The sequence below is a fragment of the Pongo abelii genome, chromosome 14 (genome assembly GCF_028885655.2).
Source record: "Pongo abelii isolate AG06213 chromosome 14, NHGRI_mPonAbe1-v2.0_pri, whole genome shotgun sequence".
Taxonomy (NCBI): Eukaryota; Metazoa; Chordata; class Mammalia; order Primates; family Hominidae; genus Pongo; species Pongo abelii.
This window is the reverse complement of record NC_071999.2, coordinates 37,039,551-37,065,041: the sequence shown is the minus strand read 5'-3', so window position 1 is coordinate 37,065,041 and position 25,491 is coordinate 37,039,551. Positions and strand designations below refer to the sequence as shown.

The 25,491-nt window shown below is 37.3% G+C and overlaps 1 protein-coding gene across 4 annotated transcripts in view; it reads right to left on the bottom strand.

Annotated features, from left to right (window-relative positions):
- The window catches only part of FRY (FRY microtubule binding protein), a 448,789-nt gene that overhangs the window by 152,340 nt on the left and 270,958 nt on the right, over positions 1-25,491 (bottom strand). For all 4 annotated transcript variants that reach the window (XM_054528883.2, XM_054528884.2, XM_054528882.2 and 1 more), the window contains 7 exons: positions 19,699-19,789; positions 19,395-19,474; positions 19,201-19,281; positions 11,563-11,731; positions 8,406-8,498; positions 8,213-8,311; positions 6,422-6,523 (listed from right to left, as the gene is read on the bottom strand). In XM_054528883.2, the coding sequence (XP_054384858.1) occupies positions 6,422-6,523; positions 8,213-8,311; positions 8,406-8,498; positions 11,563-11,731; positions 19,201-19,281; positions 19,395-19,474; positions 19,699-19,789 (715 nt within the window). The remainder of the gene's footprint in view (positions 1-6,421; positions 6,524-8,212; positions 8,312-8,405; positions 8,499-11,562; positions 11,732-19,200; positions 19,282-19,394; positions 19,475-19,698; positions 19,790-25,491) is intronic.

Here is a 25,491-nt window from a genome sequence, read left to right as displayed (position 1 = left end):
CAAAGTAGCGAACTTAGGTTTTAGTTTGTTTTGTCTGTGGATTATGTACGGTTAATTGGTTTTTAGCATTTCAAGATGATATCAGATCATTGCAACTGCCTCCTAAATGGATTTTCTGGCCTCTCTTCCATTCTTGCACAAATGATATTCTTGAAAATACAAACTTTTTTTTACTTTCCTGCATTTAAAGTCCTTAAGAGGCTTCTAGTCACCTACTGGACAATGTCCAAATTTCATAACATGGCACATGAGGGGCCTTTTGTGACCTGGCTCCCTTGTACCACTTCCTGCTTCTGCCGTGTGGTAGGTGAACCTTGCACTGCAACATCCCTTTTGCAATTCCCTGCATGCCTGGAATGCCTTCCTACCCTTGTCTACTTGGATAACTTCAATTAGGTGACACCTCCTCTTACTACATTCCCCTGCCCCTCTACTCCTGTCCCAATCCTCTGGAGAGGCTACCAAGCACCCCTGCTCTCTGTTTTCTAGGAAACAGACATCCTTTACTTGAATGTTTCCTACCAGATAGTGAGTTCCAGGCATTCTGATTTGTTCATTTTTGGGTCCTCATTGACTACCATACAGCAGGTTATACATTAAAAACAAAACCAGAAAGTATTCAAAATCAAAAACGATCTGAGTAGTAGCTGAACAACTTGCTGCATAAACTAGATTCATTTGTACAGGACCTGTATGAAAGACAAACTTTGCCATGTAGGTGAAGCTAATTTTCATATTATAATGACAGTAATAAATATCTTGCACTTGTATGGAATTTTGGTATTTCAGATGTGCTTTCACATAACAAGATGTCAATTGAAGGATTTTATAAATGAGAGAAGGCCCAATAAATTGCTCAAAGTAAACGACAGTAAACCAGGTTAGTAAACGACAGCTGGGATAGGAATTGACTTAGGCTCTAATAAGTATTGTTTTCTCAGAAATTGGAATGTATGTATTACATGGTGCTTGCTATAGCAGGTATTTTATTTTAATCAGTGCTGCACTTATATTAACTCATTTTAATTTTCACAGCAATGTATGGAGTAGATTCTAGGCACAGAGAGGTCAAATAACTTACCCAAGGTCACACAGCTAATAAATGACAGTGCTAGAATCTGAACCTAGACAATCTGGCCCCAGTGGCTTTAAAGCATTAAATTTTCCACTTCACTTTAATATTATGTGGAGGCTGCACACATATGCTATTGGTACCTACTCTACTTGAAGACAGCACTTCTTCTTCATTTGTCTTTGTATTTCCTTAGCAGCTAACAGAATAGGTGCTTGATGTATATTTTCAGGATGCAGACATTTCAGCATATGTCTCAAACCACTGATTTCTGTGTCAAAGATACTTGCTTCAAGATCAAAAAACCATTCTTCTGTTGGAATCTGCATCTCCCTTAATTAATTAACCAATAGTATTCATTTGTTATGGCTCTGAGGTTCATTGATATAATTGTTCAAGAAACTAGTGGGCTTCAGAGTAGATCTTCCCTGGACCCTCTGCATCTCACCTCACTGCCAGTCACTGACTTCATGGAATGTGTCAGCCTATCTAATAACATGCCTACCTCCTTTAAATTTTGCTTTTAATTAATTTAGTTAAAACAATTCAGAGTTAATGGTAACAAATGGGGACAAGTGAATTCACTGATAACTTGGCTGGTGATGCAGTCAGTGGTATAGACCAATGTTATTCAAGGTCCAACAGCTGACTATTTGCACCAAGTCACCTGTGCTGCTTATAAATATGCAGATTCCTGGGCTGCACCTTAGATATTCTGAACCAGAACCTTGGAAAGTGGGCTTCAAGCAGTTGCATTTATAACAGGCTTCTATAGGGATTCTTATGTATGTTAAGGTAAAGACCTAGTGAGATAGATAATTAGATAATTTTAGTCACCTACTAATTTTGTTGTACTGAAAATACCTTCTAGTTTTCTCTTCCATTTCAAAGAGAAAGCCATCTAAGTAAATCTATTTCTTTGTTATATTTTGCATATCACAGCAACACTTTCCATCTTTTTGACATTTCTTTTTGATACTTGAATCAATTTACTTTGATTATGATTCACCGGGTTTGATGACTGTATATTATCCAAATAACCTATTGCTACAGTTTAGGATAATCTCTAAAATTATCATAACAACATTTTTATGGCAATTATTTTTCTACTGAATGGTTGGATAAATAAGGCATTCATGGAAAATAACGTGCTTGTCATCTTATTACTAATTTTTAGGTCCAGTTTATGTGCATTATTGGAATCTTTGAAATGTGCCTTTATTTTTGTAGATCTGAAACAGATTTTCTCAAGATTATAGAAATGAGATTAATAGTAAAGCAGAATAACTACATCTTGAAAATTAGCAATTAAAATAGCTATACTATACCATTTAAATTTGGTATTTAAAAGAGAAAAGTAGTCATTTTAAAATAAATGCCATATATTTTAATTAATTCAGGCAATGATTGTGGAATCTTTAATATATTACTCAATGTCTCCACTTACAAGATAAACATAACATTAATAAAATTACTATTATGTGAAAAGTTGAAAAAAGCATTCCAACTTCATTGCAATTACTACATACAAATATTGAAGTGCTATACACAAGCTTCATCAAATACATTTATGGCAACCACACTTGTTTTGAGATTTTTACTGGAAATCAAATACCCTGCTTGTACCTCCCTTGCCTGCCTTCCCTGAATGCATCATTCTCAATCCTAATATCTATTAGGTTTTCTTTAGAGCAGTTACCATTATCTGCTTTTTTTTCTTCTCATGTATTTATTTATTTGCTTGTTGGTCTATCTCCTCCACTAAATTACAAGGTCTAAGAGACCAGGGAGTGCTACTGTCTTACTCATCACTTATTCCCAGTACCTAGAACTGTGCCTGGTAGACTACTTATAAAGAATTGTTGGCAACTGACGGAATGGATTTAAGTCCTAGCATAAGTGTTCCCTGAGAAAAAAGGGGTATTCTTTCTCATTCTGTAATTTGGTTTCTCCAACTTTGAAACTAAACTGAATCATGTCTAACCTTCAGATGCAGTATTGCTATCTGAGCAAATATTTGGAAATGCATAAACAACATTCATGAAACCATAAGGAAACTCAGTGTAGCCTGTGGCATTGCCATGATACCCACAACAATGTATATGAAGCCTCTACCACTCGCCTGCTCATAATGTATCTCCAGTGAATGAGAGCTATTATTATTATTAATCAAATAATTCATGCGTTTCTTAACCTTTGAGGTTTCTTTTCTGTTTTTTTTTTTTTTTAAATAATCTGGCCTCACTGGTATATTATATTCATTTTTATAAAATATAAGAAATTTTGAAATTCTCCCAATTTGTTTTATTTTGAAGGATAAGAAACTAGCACATAGTATTACGAACATAATTTCATTTTATTTAATTTTTAAAGTTTTAATTTTTTTCTCATCTGCAAATAGTGACTCAACATTTTAAAAGTACTATTAAATCAAGTTCACAAAGCATATTTCCTTTTGTCAGAATTAGGTGTTGTATGGCAGATGTGAAGGGAATGCATTTTTTTATAGCACAATATGTTCATATTCTGACATAAAATATATAGAAGAAAAAAGTATTGGTCACCATGGACCAAGAGTTCCTGAAAGATGTGAATGTCTCAGTGAAAAGGTGCTAACATTTCTCATCAATTTATAATGGAATATTACTAATAGATGCTTAAGTTAATTAAGTAGAAATATTAAAGATTTCAAGTCTGTGCTCCCAAAGCAACCTGCTTCTGACTGACTAATCCTGGGAATAAACCAGGGCACTGACATTAAGTGAGTGTTGACCCTGAGAGCTTGTTTACATTGAAAGCGGGCAGGTTTTCATGCTCACGCACACTTCTGCTCTGCTCTGCCACGCTGCCCCTTGAGGGCTCACCTCTACAGAATACATCAAAGGTGGCTGCCAAAGGTCAGCATGTGGGATTCAGGAGCGAAGTTCACTATCCTGAAGCATCTGTGGCTGTGAGGGGTAAGGAAGGCAGGGAAGGGTGCAGGAAGGTGCGTGGGGGAAGGGTTGGTTTGGTGGTCACTTATGAAACGGCAGAATTGGCTCTAAATCCCATAAAATACTGCAACAATTCAAGACAAAGTATATCTCTGAAGCTGTGTTAGTTTTTTCTCAGGTATTTCCTCCTTACTAAGGACTCAAGAGGTTTGGAAGGTTTTCTGAATATTAATAACATTTTTTAAACGGTCCCATTCAAATCCCTACTAGGTTTAGTTCTAAATATATGTGACACAATTTTATTTCATTTTTATCTTATCAAGGATATTTTTATATCTTTTAGCCTTGAGGTAGTGAATTCAAATAGATTATTACCCATAAAATAAGATATCATTGCCTTTCTGCCTTACTTTGCCTAATAACTATTTCTTTCGTGATTCGTGGGGTATGTGACCTTTATAACTCTCACAGGTATCTCCCTACTCCTATCTTTTACATCCTTCACTGTCTGCATTACACATTTTGAAACTTCATTACATATCCTCCAATGAAATTCTAAGCTTGTCAAGGACAGGGACTCTAGAATAATCTAGTTTTTATAGAATTGCCTTCCCCACTCCTTCCCACTTTCAGCACCTTCCCTAGCACCTCACACAGTGGACACTACATAAGTCCCTGCTGAACTGAATTCTGGAATGTGGTTCAGTCTCTATAGCACTCACTCTACATGCTCTTTCTGGCCTTACTGCCTCTTAGAAATCTTAGTGCTTGAAAAGTTTGCACAGGGATATACTGTCAGTGCCCAGGCCTCTTCCTCTCTGGGGTTGTATATAACCCTCATATTAAATCTTTCTGGTGGGGTTTGACTAGAGCTGTAAGCAATATTCTAACTTTGAAGTAATTAAGTTCCAAAGTAAGATGATCTGCTATGTTTCAAAAACAAGTTCAGACAAAAAATTTGGGTCTCTGTGGCCACAGCAATAGATTGTCATGAAAAATATTATTTTAATTCCAAGCAAAAACCCAGACACATTAAACACAGAATATACAGAAAACTGCACTATAAGCACTCTCAGTAATTCCCTTCTCTGTTTTCAATAAAGTGACCATTTCCTATCTGTGTAAAATGTAATAGAAAAAAAAAATTAATGAACTAACAGCTGGATAACTTAAAAGTGGACCAATTAACAAATGACACTAGGCTACATGTTAAGAGTTATATGGCAGATCCTCAAAAAAAAAAAAAAAAAAACACAAAAAACAAAAAACAAACCTGAAAGTGGCCTTTATGTAACACTTGATAACCCTGAAAAGCATTTCATTTTTTCAGAGTACTTAAAAGCTTAATTCTCTATCCACTGCTATTATATTTCACTGCCAATTTGAAGAAAATGAATGATTCTAATCTTGTATTTCACAATCAGCTTTTAGAGCCAGCTCATAGTTGGTGCTTAAAACAGCTCTAATGCAGATTATTGTGTAATTATGGTAAATGCCAAAATAATATAATTAATCTTAACTACTTCACCAAATTAAAGCATCATAGAAAAAAAAGGCAACATGTATAAGCACATACAAAATTTTGTAACTAACTATATTCTTAAAATTCGAAAGCAGCTAATATCAAACTGGTAAAAGAAATTTAATCACATCTTTGGACACAACCAAGAACAACTGTCAAAAATACATCCTATTTGCACTTATGTTAGGGATAGTTTTCACTTCACTGTCTCTTATTATCAATAGGTTACTAAAACTTAAAACATGTTCACCACTTTTAAGTTATAAAGTCCATTTTAAAGACCCAGCACCTGTGTAGCAGGCATATTGCTGGAAACAGTGAATGCTTAGGACTGACTGCCATGCGGCTTCAACAGGATACCTTCAAGAATCACAAATGACAATGACAAGAAAGAAGTGCTCTCTGTTGCTAGGTCAGTCCTTCCACAGACTGGGGCTATCTGAGCAAAATATTTAGAATTTTGCTCAGATTTTGCCCCAGAGACATTCTTCTAGACTGGAGGGGATAGAGGAAGGATGGGAAGGTGTAAGTGAGCTTCTGAGATCAATTCGCGTGCTTCTATTAGCTGAATGTGGCCCTTATTCTATTTTTAAATCATTTAGATAAAATGTGACAATGGATGCATATAAAGGAACATTTAATTCTACTTTTAAAGTGATCCTTGTTAGAACAGATTTATTTTTCCCAAATCTGAAGTGATTTATCTTATTCCTAGTCACTTTCTAAAATTGACTATATTTAATAAGAACTCTTATTAATATTTTTTCATTATTCCACCAGTATAGGACAATTCCCCTGGCAAACATCAGGAGTCATTTCCAGAAGCACATCAGCCAGCCTAAAAACTACTATAAGTTTTTTAAAAAGATCGTTTTTGAGCTGACAAATACTAACTTTAAGGTTGGACAAGCAGTTGTTGAGGAAAATGTGCCACCTGTTCAGGAACAGCTGCTTCTGACTGACACAGAGCAAACAGGTCACCAGGGGGTACAAGGCCTGAGGAGAAAGGAGAGGAGGTCACAGGATAATTTATATTTCAACAAACCACGTAACATACATTCTCTGTACCCACTACCTTGCCATCTCCCTCTGGGGCCCTGTGGGCAAGAAACAGGACACTGTGTAGCACAACAGTGCCCAGTGGATGCAGGGCACTGGTGCGCATTTCACAAATGCTTTCTGATAATGCTGGGGATGGAATAACCAAGAATTATGGATAGCGTATAATAAAATGAAAGAAGTTTCATGTATAATAATGCAGAAATCTGATTCAATGATTTAGACTTTACTTAGAAAATTTAAAAACAAACTTACCATCTTAGATCACTCTCTTAATCTCCAGAAAAAAAAGCAGGAAGGCACACAAATTTTGAAAATGTTATTGGCTTTTTTGCTCATAGACATCTAATAATTTGTCCCTATCTTAGAGGTAGTTGTCTATATTTTCTTTTGCATGCAACCTTCTGGTAATTAAGGAAGATTCCTAAAAGAAATGTTATTGCATTGGTAAACTCTACCAAGACAAATTTAACCACAGGAGGAATTTGCTTATGACCGAATAAACAGAGGTGCTACTGTGCTTTTCCTGTCTAACTGGGCCAGCTTCCTGCAGCAGCTTGAGAAGACAGCAAAGGTAATGAACAGCCACCGAAAAAAATCATACATGCAGAACCCATCACCATTTTGCTAAGCCAGATGTAATAGACCTTTCTGATTCCCTCTAAATCAAGGGTCGTGAAATAAAAATGTAACTGGCTCATCTGTTAACTTGAATTAACAAGAAACAACTGCCCACAATGCTTAACAGTTCATTAGTTGTTTTTCTTTTAAATTAACTTAGTTTTAAAGGGACTTGGAACTACTGCTACCATTGAGTGCAGCTCTAATGCTAGTCAGTAATCTAAAAAATATGCATGCAGTTAGTCACAATGACCACAGCATGTAGACGAATGAGCAAATTTGTCACCACTACCAGCAAAGCAACCCTAAGTACCTGCTTAAATCATGGTAGGGATGTTCATCCTCTGGAGACTAGCATAAACCATGCCAGTAACCAGATCCCTAAACAACTTACTTCCTCCTGACTTTCACGTTACAGCTGTTACACCACTTGCCGATTCATAAACCAAAGCTTTATTCACCATAGCGGGTAAAAGGTGGTGGTAACCTAAAAGACTTTTCTATACTGCTCTTCAGTACCAAAACCTTCCCAAGAATTATTTTCCCAGCCTTCAGAGAATCCTTCCTATGGGCAACTGTCTATTTCCCAACTCCTTTTCCTGCCTGTTTCCATTTTGATCCTAGTATCCAGATAGAAATTTGCCAGGGCAGGCTCCTGGGGATTGAGAAGAGAAACTGTTATTATAAACTTTAGCCTTCAGATTGGAAAAAAGTTCTCAGAAATTAAAATAAAAATCAAGTTAAGCCAATCTTGAAAGTGAACAACAGACTCTTTAGGACCAGAGGGTCATCTGAGGTGACATGGTCTAATCCCCCTACATGAGTATCATTCAATCATGGTCAATACAAAAAGCCAGCTTCAGTTTCAAATGCTGCCTCTTTTTGAGGGAGCTTTACGTACTTTTCCTATCTGTGGAGTCCTTAGGATCCCCAAACAGATTTCTGCCTAGGAATTTTAGTCTGTGCAGTGTTGTTTGTGTTTTCGATTTTCTCATAGTTACTAACCAAGGAATGCTTCTTTCGAGAGGAGAGTTCCAGCGTGGTGTCATACAGGCTTTCCACAAAATTTCTAAGGCAGGGAACATTTACTTCATTTTTAACAGCCTGAAATAGAGATGCATGTGAATATTATATTAATAAAATTGTTGATTTTGTGATACAATTTGAAGGAGTATTTAGAAATGAAAATGTAACTCACAGCAGCGACTGGAACAAGGATTTCAACAAAAAGCCCAGCCAAGGCGTGCTTGATATCTTTGTCTTTGACCTCAAGGAAGTAATGTGCACATTCCTGGGAAGCAGAAAAAGGGTATAGGGAGGGAGAGTAGGTTGAAATGTGCACATAGAATGTATTTAAACAAGTTTCAGTAAGTAGCTCTCAATTCAATCACATATCAACAGAGCATATTCCATAGTCTACTAAAAATCACTGGATTCAAACATTTGTATTCACATTTTTATGTTTGCAATGGCCTCAATGACATTCTGCAAGGCTGGTTTTTTCACTCTTTCAAATCACTATTCTAAAAGGACAAAGCATCGCTAACCAGCAAGCACACGTGTATCCACTGAGTCACTGGTTGATTCATTCAGTCATTCACTTCCAATACATTTCTATTTATTACTTAGTGTGTGTGAGGCCCTGGGCTCCTGGTTAGCCCACAAACACAGATCCCCAGGGAAGGTAAACATGGGAAGAGAGGCAGAAGACATCAAACTTATTTTAGGCCCTATGCCTGACAGCCTCGGGCACAGAGCAGTTTACTTGTACGCTCTGACATTTTAGGTGTGTTTATTATTCACATAGTTTCATAAGCAAGTCAGGAACATTTCCCTTTCCCACCTCAACGAGGAAACCTTTAGAAGGGTTCCTTAAGAAAGGACACTACTGCCTGTGGACTGTTGTCATATGTAAGGGTGTTCTTGGTTGCTCAATGACTCATTCTGTAGGAAAGTTGGCCTGCCAACCTTTTCTTTTTTTAAACAAAATGTCAACTTTTTTAAAAGGAAAGTTGGCAGAATTCTGCCCACCTCGCTCTCCTTCCTGGCCTTATTGGTAGTAACTTATTGTCTATATCAGGTATTGTTTTCATTCAAGAGTCCAGGGCAGCCAGATGCCATGGCTCATGCCTGTAATCCTGACACTTTGGGAGGTCAAGGCAGGCAGATTGCTTGAGCCCAGAATTCCAGACCAGCCTGGGTGACATGGCCAAACCCTGTCTCTACAAAAAAATACAAAAATTAGTTGGGTATGATGGCGGCACCTGTAGTCCCAGCTACTTGGGAGGCTGAGGTGGGAGGATCACTTGTGCCTGGGAGGCAGAGGTTGCAGTGAATCAAGATCATGCCACTGCACTCCAGCCCGGGTGACAGAGTGAGACCCTGTCTCAAATTTAAAAAAAAAAAAAAAAAAAGAAAGAAAGAAAAGAAAGAGTCCAAGGCTAAATGTAATAACATGTTAATATATACACTGGCTATTTCCCTTTATTTTCTGTTGCCATTGGGAAGATTGCCAAAAACAATCCCTAAAGTCCTCATTCTATCAATATCATATTAAGACCTTAGCTCAAGAGCTCAAGATAGGCAACACCAGTATGGGAAGTCACTGAACCAGCTTTCCTATACAAATGAGCTCTATAGTTCCCAGAATAGTCATCCTTTTGCTACATTACTTTGCATAAGTATGTAATACTCTCTCAAGTCTTAATTCATGTATATAGATACAGGAATTATTAATATGAGAGTGGCATAAAAATAATAAAATATTTAACAGTTACTGAGTGTTTATCATGTGCTAAGAATCCTCAGAACCACTCTCTAAGGCTAGTGTCATTATCATCACCTTGCAGATAAGGGAAGTGAGGATGGGAGGGGTTAAGTGTGACTGGTCAGGTCACAGAGCTGGTAAGTGCCAGAGCTTGACTTCAAACCCGAGAAGTTTGACACATAGCACCCCCCCCAACATATATAGTAGTTTTATTGTGACATAATTTATGTAGTATGCAATTCACCCATTTAACATATAAAATTCATTGACTTTTAGTATAATCACAGTTGTGCATCCATCACTACTGTCAAATTTAGAACTTTTTAATGACACCCAAAGGAAACTCCGTACCCCTCAGCAGCCATCTGCAACCTCCCTATCCACTCCCCATCCCCAGCCCTACATAACTGTTAGTCTACTTTCTGTCTCTATGGATTTGCCTATTCTGGACATTCCATATAAACAGAATAATATAATACATGGCCTTTTGTGTATGGTTTCATTCACTTAGTGTAACATTTTCAAAGTTCACCCATGTTGTGGCATGTATCAGCTTCACTACTTTTTATGGCCAAATAATATTCCATTATAGGGATATATCACATTTTGTCTATCCATTCATCATTTTATAGACATTTAGGTTGTTTCCACTTTTTGGCAACTATGAATAATGCTGCTGTGAACATTTGTGTTCAAGTTTTTGTGTGGACATATATTTTCATTTCTGTTGTGCATATACCTAGGAGTGGAATTGCTGGATCATATGGTAATTCTAGGTTTTGCTATTTGAGGAACTGCCAGGGCCAAGCTGTGCCATTTGTGGCACAGGCTGTGCCAAAGTGGCTGTGCCATTTTGCATTCATACCAGCAGTGTGTGAGGTTCTAATTTTTCCACATCTTCACCCAGAATTGTTATATTTTTGACTACAGCCGTCCTTGTGGGTGTAAAATGGTACAGCCTATATTCATAATCCATACATCTAAACCCTCTAGTAAGGTCATCACCAAATTTAATTCACAGCAGCATTTTAAAAATTCCTTCAAATACCAAAGTTTTGTAAACTCTAAGAGCTGAGTATTCTGTTAAATTCTCCTTAGCAGCAATTCTTTTGTTATGTACCATGATGGGCACTGGGCAATAAATATCAAACCTGTATTGTTTAGCTGAGTTTTTAAAAATTAAGATTCCTTTTTATAGTAAGAATAAAACAGATTTCTTTATTATTTCAAGTCCTCATGCCTGTGAATGTCAATGTAGCCAACCCAATGCTATCAATTTTAAAAAGTGAAAAAAATCAGTTATATTTTATTCATAGAACAATATGTACCAGTGGATGAAAGAGAAAAAAGTCAGCAAACAAGCAATCCCACCATATACTCTCCTCCAAAGATGATATGAAAGTTGAAAAATGAAATTATGTGCCCGCAACTGTACTATTTGGTTACAAAGGACTTCACGGATTATTTAGACAGTAGAATGTTTCTCCGTATTGACAAGTAATTGGCTTTTCATGTTCCAGGTTCATCATTTTGAGGAAGGGAAGTGCTCAAGTTGAGAGCACCTTAGCTCTCCTGCCTAAGACATTACCTGCATAAACTGAAGAGAGGCCTCAAAATCCTCCACTGGATACATCTTAATTCGAAAGAATTTCATCCCCATTATTAAGCTGATAATGCTTTGAACCACATATGGGTTCTGCTCTTTGTGCCGTAATTCTTTTAGCTCCGCCATAAATTTCTTCTTTACAGCAGGGAATCTAAGAAGACAACATAAGCAGTTTATCAAATAATGGATAGGAAAGTCCCTGTAATGAGGGCCTCCAGCATCTGGGAGTGATTGAGCAGAGCAATGGAATCCTTTAAATCAGTTGAAGTACAACAGCCATGATTTTGTAAGGATTTGATGTTTGGGATTTGGCAATGGATCCAATTTTCTTCTCCTTTACCTTTCTTATACTGTAAGATGCTCAACATCTTCACCAGGCGAGGGGGCAGATCCCGGTTTATTTAGACCCTCTCAAAATGGTCTAGCTCTTAAATTGAGCATCACAAAAAAACCCATTTCCTCAGGCTTGGCCATTTTCAACATAGTTGCAGATCCCAGAGCCTGAAGTATCAAATAGTGAGTCTATGAGCAATAACATACTAGGTTAGTGATTTCTGACAGTGACAGCAAATGATATAAGGATTTGTATTCCAAATAATGCCAAGTATTCCTGTATCTATTTCTAAAGTTTTCTGTTATCATTTCCTTTATAGTTTTAGGATAATGATTATTGAAAAATATATTTTTGGGTTAAAAAATCTAGTAATGGGAGGCCGGGTGCAGTGGCTCTCACCTGTAATCCCAGCACTTTGGGAGGCCGATGCGGGCAGATCACCTGAGGTCAGGAGTTCAAGACCAGCCTGACCAATATGATGAAACCCCATCTACAAAAAATACAAAAATTAGCCAGGTGTGGTGGCACGCACCTGTAATCCCAGCTACTCGGGAGGCTGAGACAGGAGAATCACTTGAATCCGGGAGGCAGAGGTTGCAATAAGCCAAGATCACACCATTGCACTCCAGCCTGGGCAACAAGAGTGAAACTCCGTCTCAAAAAAAAAAAAAAAAAAAATCTAGTAATGGGAAAAGTTAAATTATATCTAAAAGGTAAAGATGAATGGGCTGTCTATTACATGCATGGAATTTTACAATTTTATTTGATAAATGCAAAACAAACAAAAAGACACAGTCCAGTCCCTGTCCTCAAAGTATTTGTATTCGAAAGTAATACTAATTACAACAATATTATCACCCATGTTTGTAAAAAGAACAGATCTTCCATTTTATAGGTTGCCTGTTCACTCTGATGGTAGTTTCTTTTCCCAAATGTCCAACAATGATAGACTGGATTAAGAAAATGTGGCACATATACACCATGGAATACTATGCAGCCATAAAAAATGATGAGTTCATGTCCTTTGTAGGGACATGGATGAAATTGGAAATCATCATTCTCAGTAAACTATCACAAGAACAAAAAACCAAACACCGCATATTCTCACTCATAGGTGGGAACTGAACAATGAGAACACATGGACACAGGAAGGGGAACATCACATTCTGGGGACTGTTGTGGGGTGGGGGGATGGGGGAGGGATAGCTTTAGGAGATATACCTAATGCTAAATGACGAGTTAATGGGTGCAGCACACCAACATGGCACATGTATACATATGTAACTAACCTGCACATTGTGCACATGTACCCTAAAACTTAAAGTATAATAATAATAAATTTAAAAAAAAAAGAAAACTACCACAAAGCTCTAAAAATGTATGGAACTTGCTACTGTCAGAATTGTTAAATTTTGCCAAGTTCATGAGTCTGACATGGTTTTAATTTGCAGTTCCTTATTACTACTGAAGTTATGTATGTCTTTAAATATTTATTGGCTATGCAGGTTTCCTCTTCAGTGAGCTGCCATTAAATAACCTTTACCCATGAAAAAAAAGAAAAACAAAAACAGATCTTAAAGCTAAGAGAAAGCAGAAACAGATCTTCAAGTACCTAAGAGTAGAGAAATGTACAAATAAAAATTGTCCAGACCACTAAGTCTGACACAGCTGGTTTGTCTATTCACCAAAAATACACACACACACACACACACACACAAACACTTTCCAAAGAAAACAGTCTAAGATTTATTGTATTTTGTCTTCTGAGACTATTAGCCTGAGGTTCCATGAAAAATTAGAAGCAAGCCATGATTAAAAAGGGTAATTGTGGCTGGGCGCGGTTGCTCAAGCCTGTAATCCCAGCACTTTGGGAGGCCGAAGTGGGTGGATTACCTGAGGTCAGGAGTTCGAGACCAGCCTGACCAACATGGGGAAACCCCGTCTCTACCAAAAACACAAAAATTAGCCGGGCGTGGTGGTGTGCATGAGGCTGAGGCTGGAAAATCGCTTGAACCTGGGAGGCAGAGCTTGCAGTGAGCCAAGATCATGCCACTGCACTCTACCCTGGGTGACAGAGTAAGACTTTGTCTCACCAACAAAGAAAAAAAAAAAAAAAAAAAGGCTGGGGGGAGGTAATTGTGATTATAGAAATGAAAGGTGAACTAATAGAGTCCCGGAAGTTTGGAACAATTCTTGAGACCTTAAAGTAGAAATTTCAGGACAAATAAAGTAGGCAGTAAACATAGAGACATTGTTTAACCAAAGGCAGTACAGGGGCTGGTGGTTGGCAAGTGGGGCGTGAGGGGATTCTCAAGTGCTGGCAATTTTCTAGTTCTTGGCTTAGGTGGGGAGGTAACATGGTGTCCATTTTATAATAATTTGTTTAACTGCCTTATGGATTTTCCTCTATGTTTGCTACATGTATTTCTTAATAAAAAAGATTTTTAAAAGGCAATAGAGCAGAAAATATAAACAGCTTCAAGAAGATTTAGACAACTTATGAATGAGATATTCCCTAATAGGTTATTAGCATCGCTAAGAATATTTCAGGGTATTTTCCTAATCTTCGGTGGCATTTTGTGGACTTCTACAGAATACTCAATTTCAAGACAGCACCCCAAACTGGCCCCTTCTGACATTTAAATAATACTATCAGAATATGGTAGAAGATAATAGTTGTGTTTACTTTATAAGTAAAATTTCATGGAGATTAACTGCAAAATGGTATATTAATTTTTCAGATTAGGAAATTAGCAAAAATTAAAATAGAAACTTTATTAAATTTACAAAAATCTATTTGGTATCAGCACATTCTCTGGTCCTACCACAGACCTACTGTTAGGGCTGAATTGTGTGCCCCTCAAATTCATATGTTGAAGCCTGAACCTTCTGAGATCGAAATGTGACTGTATTTGGGCATATGGCTTATAAAAAGGTAATTAACTTAAAACAAAGTTATTACCTTAAAATGGACACCATGTAACCTCTCCAGCTAAGTTATTAAGTTAAAATGAAGTTATATCTCTGTGTGTGTCTCTGTACTCGTCTCCCCTTCTTATAAGGACGCCAACATGACTGGGAGATGAGTACAGAGACACACACACAGAGAAGACCATATGAAGACACAGGGAGAAAATGGCCACATACAAGCCAAGGAGAGAGGCCTCAGAAGGAATCAACCCTGCTAACACCTTGAGCTTGGACTTCAGCTCCAGAACTGTGGGAAATAAATTTCCGTTGTTTAAGCCAATTAGTCTGCAGTACTTTGTTATGGCAGCTTGAGCAGAATAATATACCTACTGAATCCGTAATTCCGGGGACGAATAATAATTTGTGTTTAATGAGCTCTACAGGTGTTTCTGATGTGAAAAAGTTTGAGAAACACTGGTGCAGACTAAGAATAGCAATAACAAGATATATCTGTAAGTGGTTTTACATTTTAAGTGATTATACCATTTCACATTTTGATCCTTAACAATCCAGTGAATTAGGCAGTGAATGCATTTCCAATTAACAAATAAAGAAACAGACGAAGACCACAGTGGCAAAGAAGAGACTGAAACCCAGAGCTTCTGATACAAATTCCAGGAATTTCCATTACACTGCAGCTGTCTTAGACAGTGATAATGGTGACATGTAGTCTCTGCCCTCTCTAGAATAGTTTATAGTTTAATTAGGAAGATAAAACAAGGTAGCACTGACCATACGCCATGTGAATCACAATACTAATAATTTACCGGGGGCCTACTATGTGTTAGCACTTGCTGGACACTGTCCAGACCTTTCTGATCTTCAGGGAGGTCAGATGCACCAGGTTCCATCACTTTCTCATATTTCACACTGACTATCTGGTGAAGAGTCAATCACTATTCACTATTAAATAGTGGCTTCAGGGCATCAGAGAACGAAGGGGCTTTTCTCATCTGCGTAATTAATTAGAGAGGATTTCAGAGGAGATTTGAGTTGGGGTAAAGGTGAGCAGAGGACATTCGGTAGAGATGGATAAAAGGTAGGAAGCAGAAATGACCATACTTTAAATCAAGATTATAAAAATGCAATAACCCCAAACTGAATTTTAAAAAATTGTATTTCTTTTCAAATTATTTCCAGATACCAAAATAACTATGGTTTTAATTTTTAAACGTATGAGTTTAGAGAGAAAAATATTAGAGTTACATAGTTTTAAAGATGACATGATACTAAGGAAAGTTTGTTTTCCAGTTTGAATCCATGACTAAAACAAGGAGAGACAGAAAAAGCTAAGTTATTTGCATAATTCACTATTTCAATATTCTCATGAGTTAGTGGCTAAAAGTTTATTTATTTCTCATTTAAAAATAAATAAGTCTATCTTTTACTTTTTTTTTTTTTTTTTTTGAGATGGATTCTTGCTGTGTCACCCAGGCTGGAGTGTAGTGGCACGATCTCGGCTCACTACAACCTCTGCCTCCCGGGTTCAAGCGATTCTCCTGCCTCAGTCTCCCAAGTAGCTGGGACTACAGGTGCATGCCACCATTCCCAGCTACTATATTTTTTGTATTTTTAGTAGAGATGGGGTTTCAACGTGTTAGCCAGGATGGTCTCGATCTCCTGACCTTGTGATCCGCCCACCTTGGCCTCCCAAAGTGCTGGAATTACAGGTATGAGCCACCGCACCCAGACTTTTATTTTTAAAAGTCCCAAATGATATAAGCATGTTACTTAGCACAAAAGCAATCCAAAAATCTATTTGCATATAAAATCTGTTTTCTCTTAAAATGACTTTAAGAAAAAAAATATTTCAATGACCTTTCCTTTAGTGTTTCCTGTTTAGTATTTTATTTAGTAAATACTGTAACTCAATGATTACTTAGTCTTTGGTATACTATAAAATTCACGTGAATATAAACTTCTGCTTTAAAATGTATAGTACATATTACAAAAATGAGTAAATGAACATATAAAGATAATATCGCATAAAGAGAAAGTAGTTTAAAAATCTATGATTCTTAAATGAAGTATTATTACTATTTAAATGAATCTAACCGATTTTGGCCAAAGTACTTAAATTTGTTTTAACTGACTTTCAAAAAGTCAATATTATATGTGAATAACACTTATTATCAAAATTTTTTCCCTAAATGACAAGAACTAAACAGCATCATCACTAGTAAGACTAAAAATAGTGATTCTACTAAAACTCAAATTCCAAAGTAAGTACTAATAGCTAAAGTCATAATCAGGAAAATATTTAATAAGCATTATCATTGGGAATGAGATATATAATCTAAAATTAGAATTATTACATTACTCAACATTTTTAGAAAAGATAATCACACTATACCAGATAAGCATACATTCTTTCTCCCACCCTGAGAATGAAGGAAACAGTACTTTTCTAAGGTAACAATAAAGTAACGGTCCTGGTGTACTTATAAGAAAGAAGTAATGTCATAATTCATGGTATGATACTAGTTTAAGTTTATACCATCTATCCATCAAGGTTAACTACATATTGACTAGTTGAGAACACATCAAGGGCTATTGGAGTCTGCGTTTACTACAAGAGCAGACTGGCCAAATGGTTCACTAGAGACTGGAAAGTACTGGAGCACTGTCCAAATGGAGGCATTTCTTACACCCTACTACCGCAGAATAGGGACAAATACTGACATCACGAAAATAAAAAAAGCCACCATTGGCAAGCAAACACTGACTTGGTGGACCATAAATCTTACCTAAAAAGGAAATTCCTACAAGCTTAGAATATTGCTTAGTTATGACAGTGTTTCTCAACTTACTCACAACCAACTCAGAATCACAGAGCTAAGGAAGGTCATTTGACAGTAACCAGTATTATTGTTATGCATAATTCACGAAAACTAAGGAAAACACAAAGTCATTTTTGGCATACCGAAGTTTCCAAATGATAGCTGAAAATTTATGTTGAGATTTTCAGGGTTTGACAAATCAGCAAATATACATGTTAATACCTCATTTTTCCCAATCTTTTCTAGAAATGAGGTAGATACACATAATTTGCCGGATAACTACAGTTGTCCATTTAAAATGCTAATGCTTTCATTACTTAATTGCAATGGAAATATCTCCAAAATGCATTACACTTTTTTTTCTTAATGATTCATGAACCACAATTATTTTAATAGGCTATGAAACTACAATATAGCCTCATGCAAAATGTCCCAGATAACTCTATTGTTTAATTCTTATGTATGCTTTGGCTAGTTTGTTTCCTTTCTGTTGCCGCCAGCCGTTGAGCTTTATTTCTCAATGGCATCAGTGTATCATCCTCTGGAAGTTCCCGTTCCTCCTTCGAACACTGATGTGTTATATATTAAAAAAAATATAGTCAGGATGAATAGATAAACTGGATTAGATTAAATAAATTATGCCAAGGAGTTAAGGGGGTCTATTTCCTGCGTTCTTGTCTATGTTTTGGCTAGGTAAGATTGCTAAGTGCTTTTTAAAATTTTTGTTTTTTTGATAAATTGTGTAATTTCCATGCTACTATGTTACGAAATTCAATCCCTTGAAGATAAAAATCTCTTTCTGAGGAAGGACTGCATTTCACAAGGATTGGAGCATCATTGTTGCTTTAAGCTGGCCTCCTGGCATGAATTCACATTATGTCTCTGGTTCATTTTGCCTAACTTAGGCATTCGGGAGCTTGCCTGATTTGCCTCAGGGTTGGACAAAATGAAGCCGGGTAAGTAGGGTGTGACATCACTTTTGGAAGAGGTATATTGTTGCTAATAGTCTAACGCAATTTTGTTCTTGCCTGCTAAGTAATGCTATGGGGCCAGATATATTTAGCAATGAGAATTTCCCCCCTGACTTGTTTCCATGACAGAGTCTGGGACATTTTTAGCTCAGCTGAATTAAGTAAGGTCTATAGTAAAGGGGACATTCTAGAATGGAATTTTCCCACTGATAGATGATATATTGTAACCACCCACTCATGGGCTAGAGAAAACAGAACTTTCAAAAGTGATAAACTTCCTTGGAATATTTAGGCAGAGAGAAACGTAATCTGGTCACCCCATTTCTTTAATGCAACAGTCTGAAACCCATGGATTCTGGGTAGGATCTGGCCCAAGTGCTAAGTAAAAAAGATAATTGATACCTGTCTTGGAAGAGCTTTCTATTCAGTTTCAGAGATGGGGCACACATGGCAAAGAGCCCTACCTAGTTCCTTGTAAGCTCAACCCCAGCTTCCCTAAATTAGGGCTGGGAGGACAGTGAAAGCACTCACGTTCTCATGGTAAGGGGTTCTGGCATTCACTTACTTGGCTTGTGCCAACACTCCAATGACTTCTGCATACAGGTCTGCCACAATATGCATATTGCCAGTGTTGGGACCAAGGTACCTAAGTAGGGTATAATTAAACAAGTTAGGGATCCCTGGTTATCAGAAAAAAGCAAACCACTGATTTAGTTTTAAACACCAACTTCAACATTCTAAAGCGAGAAATCATCTTACCCTTCTTTGTATTTAAAGTGCTTGAAAGCCAAGTTAATAACATCATGTATTAAACTGTCTATTACAGGATGAAGTGGAATCTGAAAAAAAAAGGTGGTTCTTAACTCAGAAGAGAATATTAAAGAACAAATCGGTACAGTACTTCCGATAACTATATATGACAATCAATAGCAATCAATAAACATAATTCATATAACCCAGTATTTAGAATTCAGAAATAATTTTAAAAACTTAGACTTTACAACCTAAGTAGTTTTTAGATCAATAAATATTATCTAAAAGTAACAATAAATTAATCACCTACCTGTTTCAAAACTTCTATTAATACTAAAGAAAAAATAAAATCAATGGCGAGGTCCCGTCTTTCCATTAAATAATCTCGCTGTTGTTCATCGCTGTAAAATTTAAAATATTTACATTAAAGCACACTGAAGGTATTTTCAGAGTAATACAATTCATCAAAAATCTAGGACTCCTCCCTAATAGACTGCAAAACCCGTTTTTTAAATTATATAATTGCACTGGTAGATAGATGCTAACGTCGGCCGGGTGGAGTGGCTCACGCCTGTAATCCCAGCACTTTGGGAGGCCGAGGCGGGCAGATTACCTGAGGTCAGGAGTTTGAGAACAGCTTGGCCCACATGGTGAAACCCCGTCCCTACTAAAAATACAAAAATTAGCCAGGTGGCATGGTACCCCATGCCTGTAATCCCAGCTACTTGAGAGGCTGAAGCAGGAGAATCGTCTGAACCCGGGAGGCAGAGGTTGCAGTAAGCTGAGATCATGCCACTGCACTCCAGCCTGGGAGACAGAGCGAGACTCCATCTCAAAACAACAACAACAACAAAAAACATGCTAATGCTCTTTCTATTCTCTGTGTGCTTCAGTGGACAAACATTAGATTTGAAGTCGGAATATTTGACTTCAAATTTAAAATTTTCAATGATGCTAACTTAAGTAGCTATTTGTGAGTCTATCACCTCACCTTGTGGTCTTTTCTAATGTAGCTTTCAACTCCGCAATTCTGCCATCTGTAAAATGTGATAACAACTTGAGATAGGCTACCATACCAAAGGTGGACATTGAAAGATCTCGTGAAAGGAGCTGAACAATGTAAGGAAACAAGAAGGAAATAATATGATCACCAATTTGAGCAGGACCGCAGGGGTGAAGAGGATCGGCATTACTTTTCTTTTCTTTCCCTGTCCCTTTTCTCTTACATTTTTTGCCACTTGAGACTTAGTGAAAGGAGGCATGAAGAAGTGAAGGGGTGGTGAGAAAGAAGAGTAAAAGGCAGAAGGAAGAAGAGGTAGGAGAAGCAAAGCGGTCATTTGTGCTCATTGAAAAGTTAGAAGCACGCTGTTGTGGTGACTATGGCCTTATAGTATAATTTGAAATCAGGTAGTGTGATGCCTCCAGATTTGTTCTTTTTGCTTAGTCTTGCTTTGGCTATGGGGGCTCTTTTTTGGTTCCATATGAATTTTAGAATTGTTTTTTCTAATTCTGTGAAGAATGATGGTGGTATTTTGATGGGGATTGCATTGAATTTGTAGATTGCTTTTGGCAGTATGGTAATTTTCACAATATTGATTCTACCTGTCCTTGAGCATGGGATACGTTTCCATTTGTTTGTGTTGTCTATGATTTCTTTCCGCAGTGTTTTGTAGTTTTCCTTGTAGAGGTCTTTTGACTCCTTGGTTAGGTATATTCCTAAGTATTTTATTTTATTTTTTGCAGCTATTGTAAAAGGGGTTGAGTTCTTGATTTGATTCTCCACTTAGTCATTGTTAGTGTATAGAAGAGCTACTGATTTGTGTACATTAATCTTGTATCTGGAAACTTTGCTGAATTCTTTTATCAGTTCTAGGAGCTTTCTGGAGGAGTCCTTAGGGTTTTCAAGGGAAATGATCATATTGTCAGCAAACAGTGACAGTTTGACTTCCTCTTTACTTATATGGATGCCCTATATTTCTTTCTCTTGTCTGATTGCTTTGGCTAGGCCTTCTAGTACTATGTTAAAGAAGAGTGCTGAGAGTGGGTATCCTTATCTTGTTCCAGTTCTCAGAGGGAATGCTTTCAACTTTTCCCCGTTCAGTATTATGTTGGCTGTGGGTTTGTCGTAGATGGCTTTTATTACATTAAGGTATGTCCCTTGCATGCCGATTTTGCTGAGAGTTTTAATCATAAAGGGATGCTGGATTTTGTCTAATGCTTTTTTTTTTTCTGAGGCGGAGTCTCACTCTGTCACCCAGGCTGGAGTCCAGTGGCGCCATCCTGGCTCACTGCAAGCTCCGCCTCCCGGGTTCACGCCATTCTCCCGCCTCAGCCTCCCGAGTAGCTGGGACTATAGGCGCCCGCCACCACGCCTGGCTAATTTTTTGTATTTTTAGTAGAGACAGGGTTTCACTGTGTTAGCCAGGATGGTCTCAATCTTCTGACCTCGTGATCCGCCCGCCTCAGCCTCCCAAAGTGCTGGGATTACAGGCGTGAGCCACTGCACCCGGCCTATCTAATGCTTTTTCTGCATCTATTGAGATGATCATGTGATTTTTGTTTTTAATTCTGTTTATGTGGTGTTTACAGCTAACTGATCTTTGACAAAACATACAAAAACATAAAGTAGGGAGAGGGCACCCTTTTCAACAAATAGTGCTGGGATAATTGGCTAGCCACATGTAGGAGAATGAAACTAGATCTTCATCTCTCACCTTATACAAAAATCAACACAGGATGGATTAAGGACTTAAACCTAAGACCTGAAACTATAAAAATTCTAGAAGATAACACTGGAGAAACCCTTCTAGACATTGACTTAGGCAAGAATTTCATGACCCAAAACCCAAAAGCAAATGCAATAAAAACAAAGATAAATAGCTGGGACCTAATTAAACTAAAGAGCTTTTGCACGGCAAAAGGAACAGTCAGCAGAGTAAACAGACAACCCACAGAGTGGGAGAAAATCTTCACAATCTATAAATCTGACAAAGGACTAATATCTAGAATCTAAAATGAATGCCAACAAATCGGTAAGAAAAAAACCACCCCACCAAAAAGTGGGCTAAGGTCATGAGTAGACAATTCTCAGAAGAAGACATACAAATGGCCAACAAACATATGAAAAAATGCTCAACATGACTAATGATCAGGGAAATGCAAATCAAAACCACAATGTGATACCAACTTACTCCTGCAAGAACGGCCATAAAAACAAAACAAAACAAAACAAAAAAACAGTAGATGTTGGTGTGGATGCAGTGAACAGGGAACACTTCTGCAGTGCTGGTGGGAATATAAACTAGTATAGCTGCTATGGAAAACAGTGTGGAGATTCCATAAAGAACTAAAAGTAGAACTACCATTTGATCCAGCAATCCCAGTACTGGGTATCTACCCAGAGGAAAAGAAGTCATTATTCGAAAAAGATACTTGCACATGCATGTTTATAGTGGCACAAATCATGATAGCAAAATCATAAACCAACCTAAATGCCCATCAATCAATGAGTGGATAAAGAAACTGTGGTATATATAAATGATCGAATACTATGCAGCCATAAAAAGGAATGAACTAACAGCATTTGGAGTGACCTGGATGAGATTGGAGACTATTATTCTAAGTTAAGTAACTCAGGAATGGAAAACCAAACATTCTATTGATATGTGGGAGCTAAGCTATGAGTATGCAAAGGCATCAGAATGATACAATGGGGGCTGGGCATGGTGGCTCACGCCTGTAATCCCAGCACTTTGGGAGGCCAAGGTGGGTGGATCATGAGGTCATGAGTTCAAGACCAGCTTGGCCAACATAGTGAAACCCCATCTCTATTAAAAATACAAAAATTAGCCGGGCACAGTGTCACATGCCTGCAGTCCCAGCTACTTGGGAGGCTGAGGCAGGAGAATCACTTGAACCTGGGAGGTGGAGGTTGCAATGAGCTGAGATCATGCCATTGCACTCCAGCCTGGGTGAGAGAGTGAGACTCCATCTCAAACAAACAAACAAAAAAGAATGATACAATGGATTTCGGGGACGTGGGGGGAAGAGTGGGAGTGGGGCGAGGGATAAAAGACTACAAATATGGTACAGTGTATACTGCTTGGGTGATGGGTGCACCAAAATCTCACAAATAACCACTAAAGAACCTACTCATGTAATCAAATACCACCTGTACCCCAATAACATATAGAAAAATAAATGTTTAAAAAAGTTAGAAGCAGAATTAGCACTGTCAGAAGAACAGCAAGGCAGTCCCTCTATCCCATTTTCTGCTTGACTAACACACTGATTGAGGGCTCACTTGGAATTGAACAAAGACAGATGAAATTACTGCTGGGCTCCTTGGCACAAGAAGTGGCCTAGAGCACTGACTCTGGTATGGAACAGTCTGGCATAAAATTATGCCTCTTCTATTTATCGGCAATTTCTCCATCCACAAAATGTGAATAATAGTACTTACATAATAGTTTGAGAAGATAAAACATGTAAAGTATTTAGCATAATTTCCCAAACACATAAATGCTCAATAGTATATATTAAATAAAACCAATGAGGAGGGATGACAGGATTTAGACTTGCCAGGAAGATCTTTTCAAAATAAATCAAGACTATTTTAAATCTGGAATGTTTTTCTCTTTAGTCAAAAGAGAATAAGAAGAAAAGAATGTGATATTTAAAATATAAAGAAGACCTTCTGGAGTGCTCTGTAACTTTCAGCAAGTCAAATTAAGGCTGGTGGATGATAGAACGGGTTAAAAAGGAACTTGCAAGTTTATCTTTCAAGGAGTAAATGTATCAACAGAGTAGGAACTCGTTCTTTCAGGATCATTTATGAACAGCCTTGCCAGGATAAAGAGCTGTGAACAAAACCATCTATCTAAAGTCCTTCAAGACCCACTGGAACTAGAAAGCGGCACTGCGAGCTGCGGGAAAGGAAAACCTATGCAGCTGCATTAAAAAGGATGGCACTCAGAAATCAGACTTTATATCCATTATATTATAGAATAAGGAGACAGGAAGTTGGAAAGACCAAAAGGAAGGAGAACTCCCAAAGATGGCCAGCAGCAGTAGAGAGAGTATTTTTGTGCTGGATGCTAAGGGTCTTTACAAGTGGCCAGAGGAACCTGTGAGAAAGTAGCAGTTCTTGGCAGAAAAAAAAATGTAGACCTTTGATTCTATTGTATTTAATAAGCCAAACTATGTTTTCAAATAAAAGTAAGACATATACATTTCTAATATTGAATTCGACTTTATTGCTGGTTTGCAGTCTAACTGCCAGGAGCCAGAGGCATTTGACAAATTTATTTGGCAGTCCAAATGCTGATACTGTACTAATCTCAGAAATCACAACCCAGTGTGCATCCCTGACATCTGACTATTTTCAGTAGTTTATGCTCCTCCTTAAAGTCCCCCCAACCTTTTTTTCCTAGTAGCAGAAACTCACATTTAGCTACATCATACCCTAGAGAGCGTCATTCATTTGGCTGTTTTCTAAGCACATTTTCTCTCATTTTAAAAATTCAAGCATTAACTAAAATGCTACTAAGTCAAATTTTACTGTCCCGATTCTTTATCTGATCTCAGTACTTACTCTGATCTCCTGAAAATAATCAGTAACACAATTTTAAAAACTATAATTGTTAATCCATAAAGAAATCAATTCATGAAAAATCTAATTTCAGCAACTAAATTCTGACAAAACAGAGGAACAAAACTAAAACTCAATTCAACTCACTAAAAACTGTCCCACTCCCTGCCCCTGGGAAGGTTTAATATCTGTTCATAAAACAACGTGTAATATGGAAAAAATAATAAAATGATCCCTTTAATTTCTTCATCACATGGTCTGAACCATTTTTCAGATAAACAATTTAAATTCTATTTTTAAAACCTGATAAATTAAAAAAATATTCATGAGGAGAGGCTGCTAATGGGTACAGGATTTGGGGGTGATAAAAATGTTCTGAAATTAGAGTGGTAATGGTTGTACAACCCTGTAAATATACTAAAAACATTGAATTATATACTTTAAAAGGGTGAATTTTATGGCATCTGAGTTATATCTAAAAATTCTAAAAATTTCCTTCTTCACTAAAAAAAA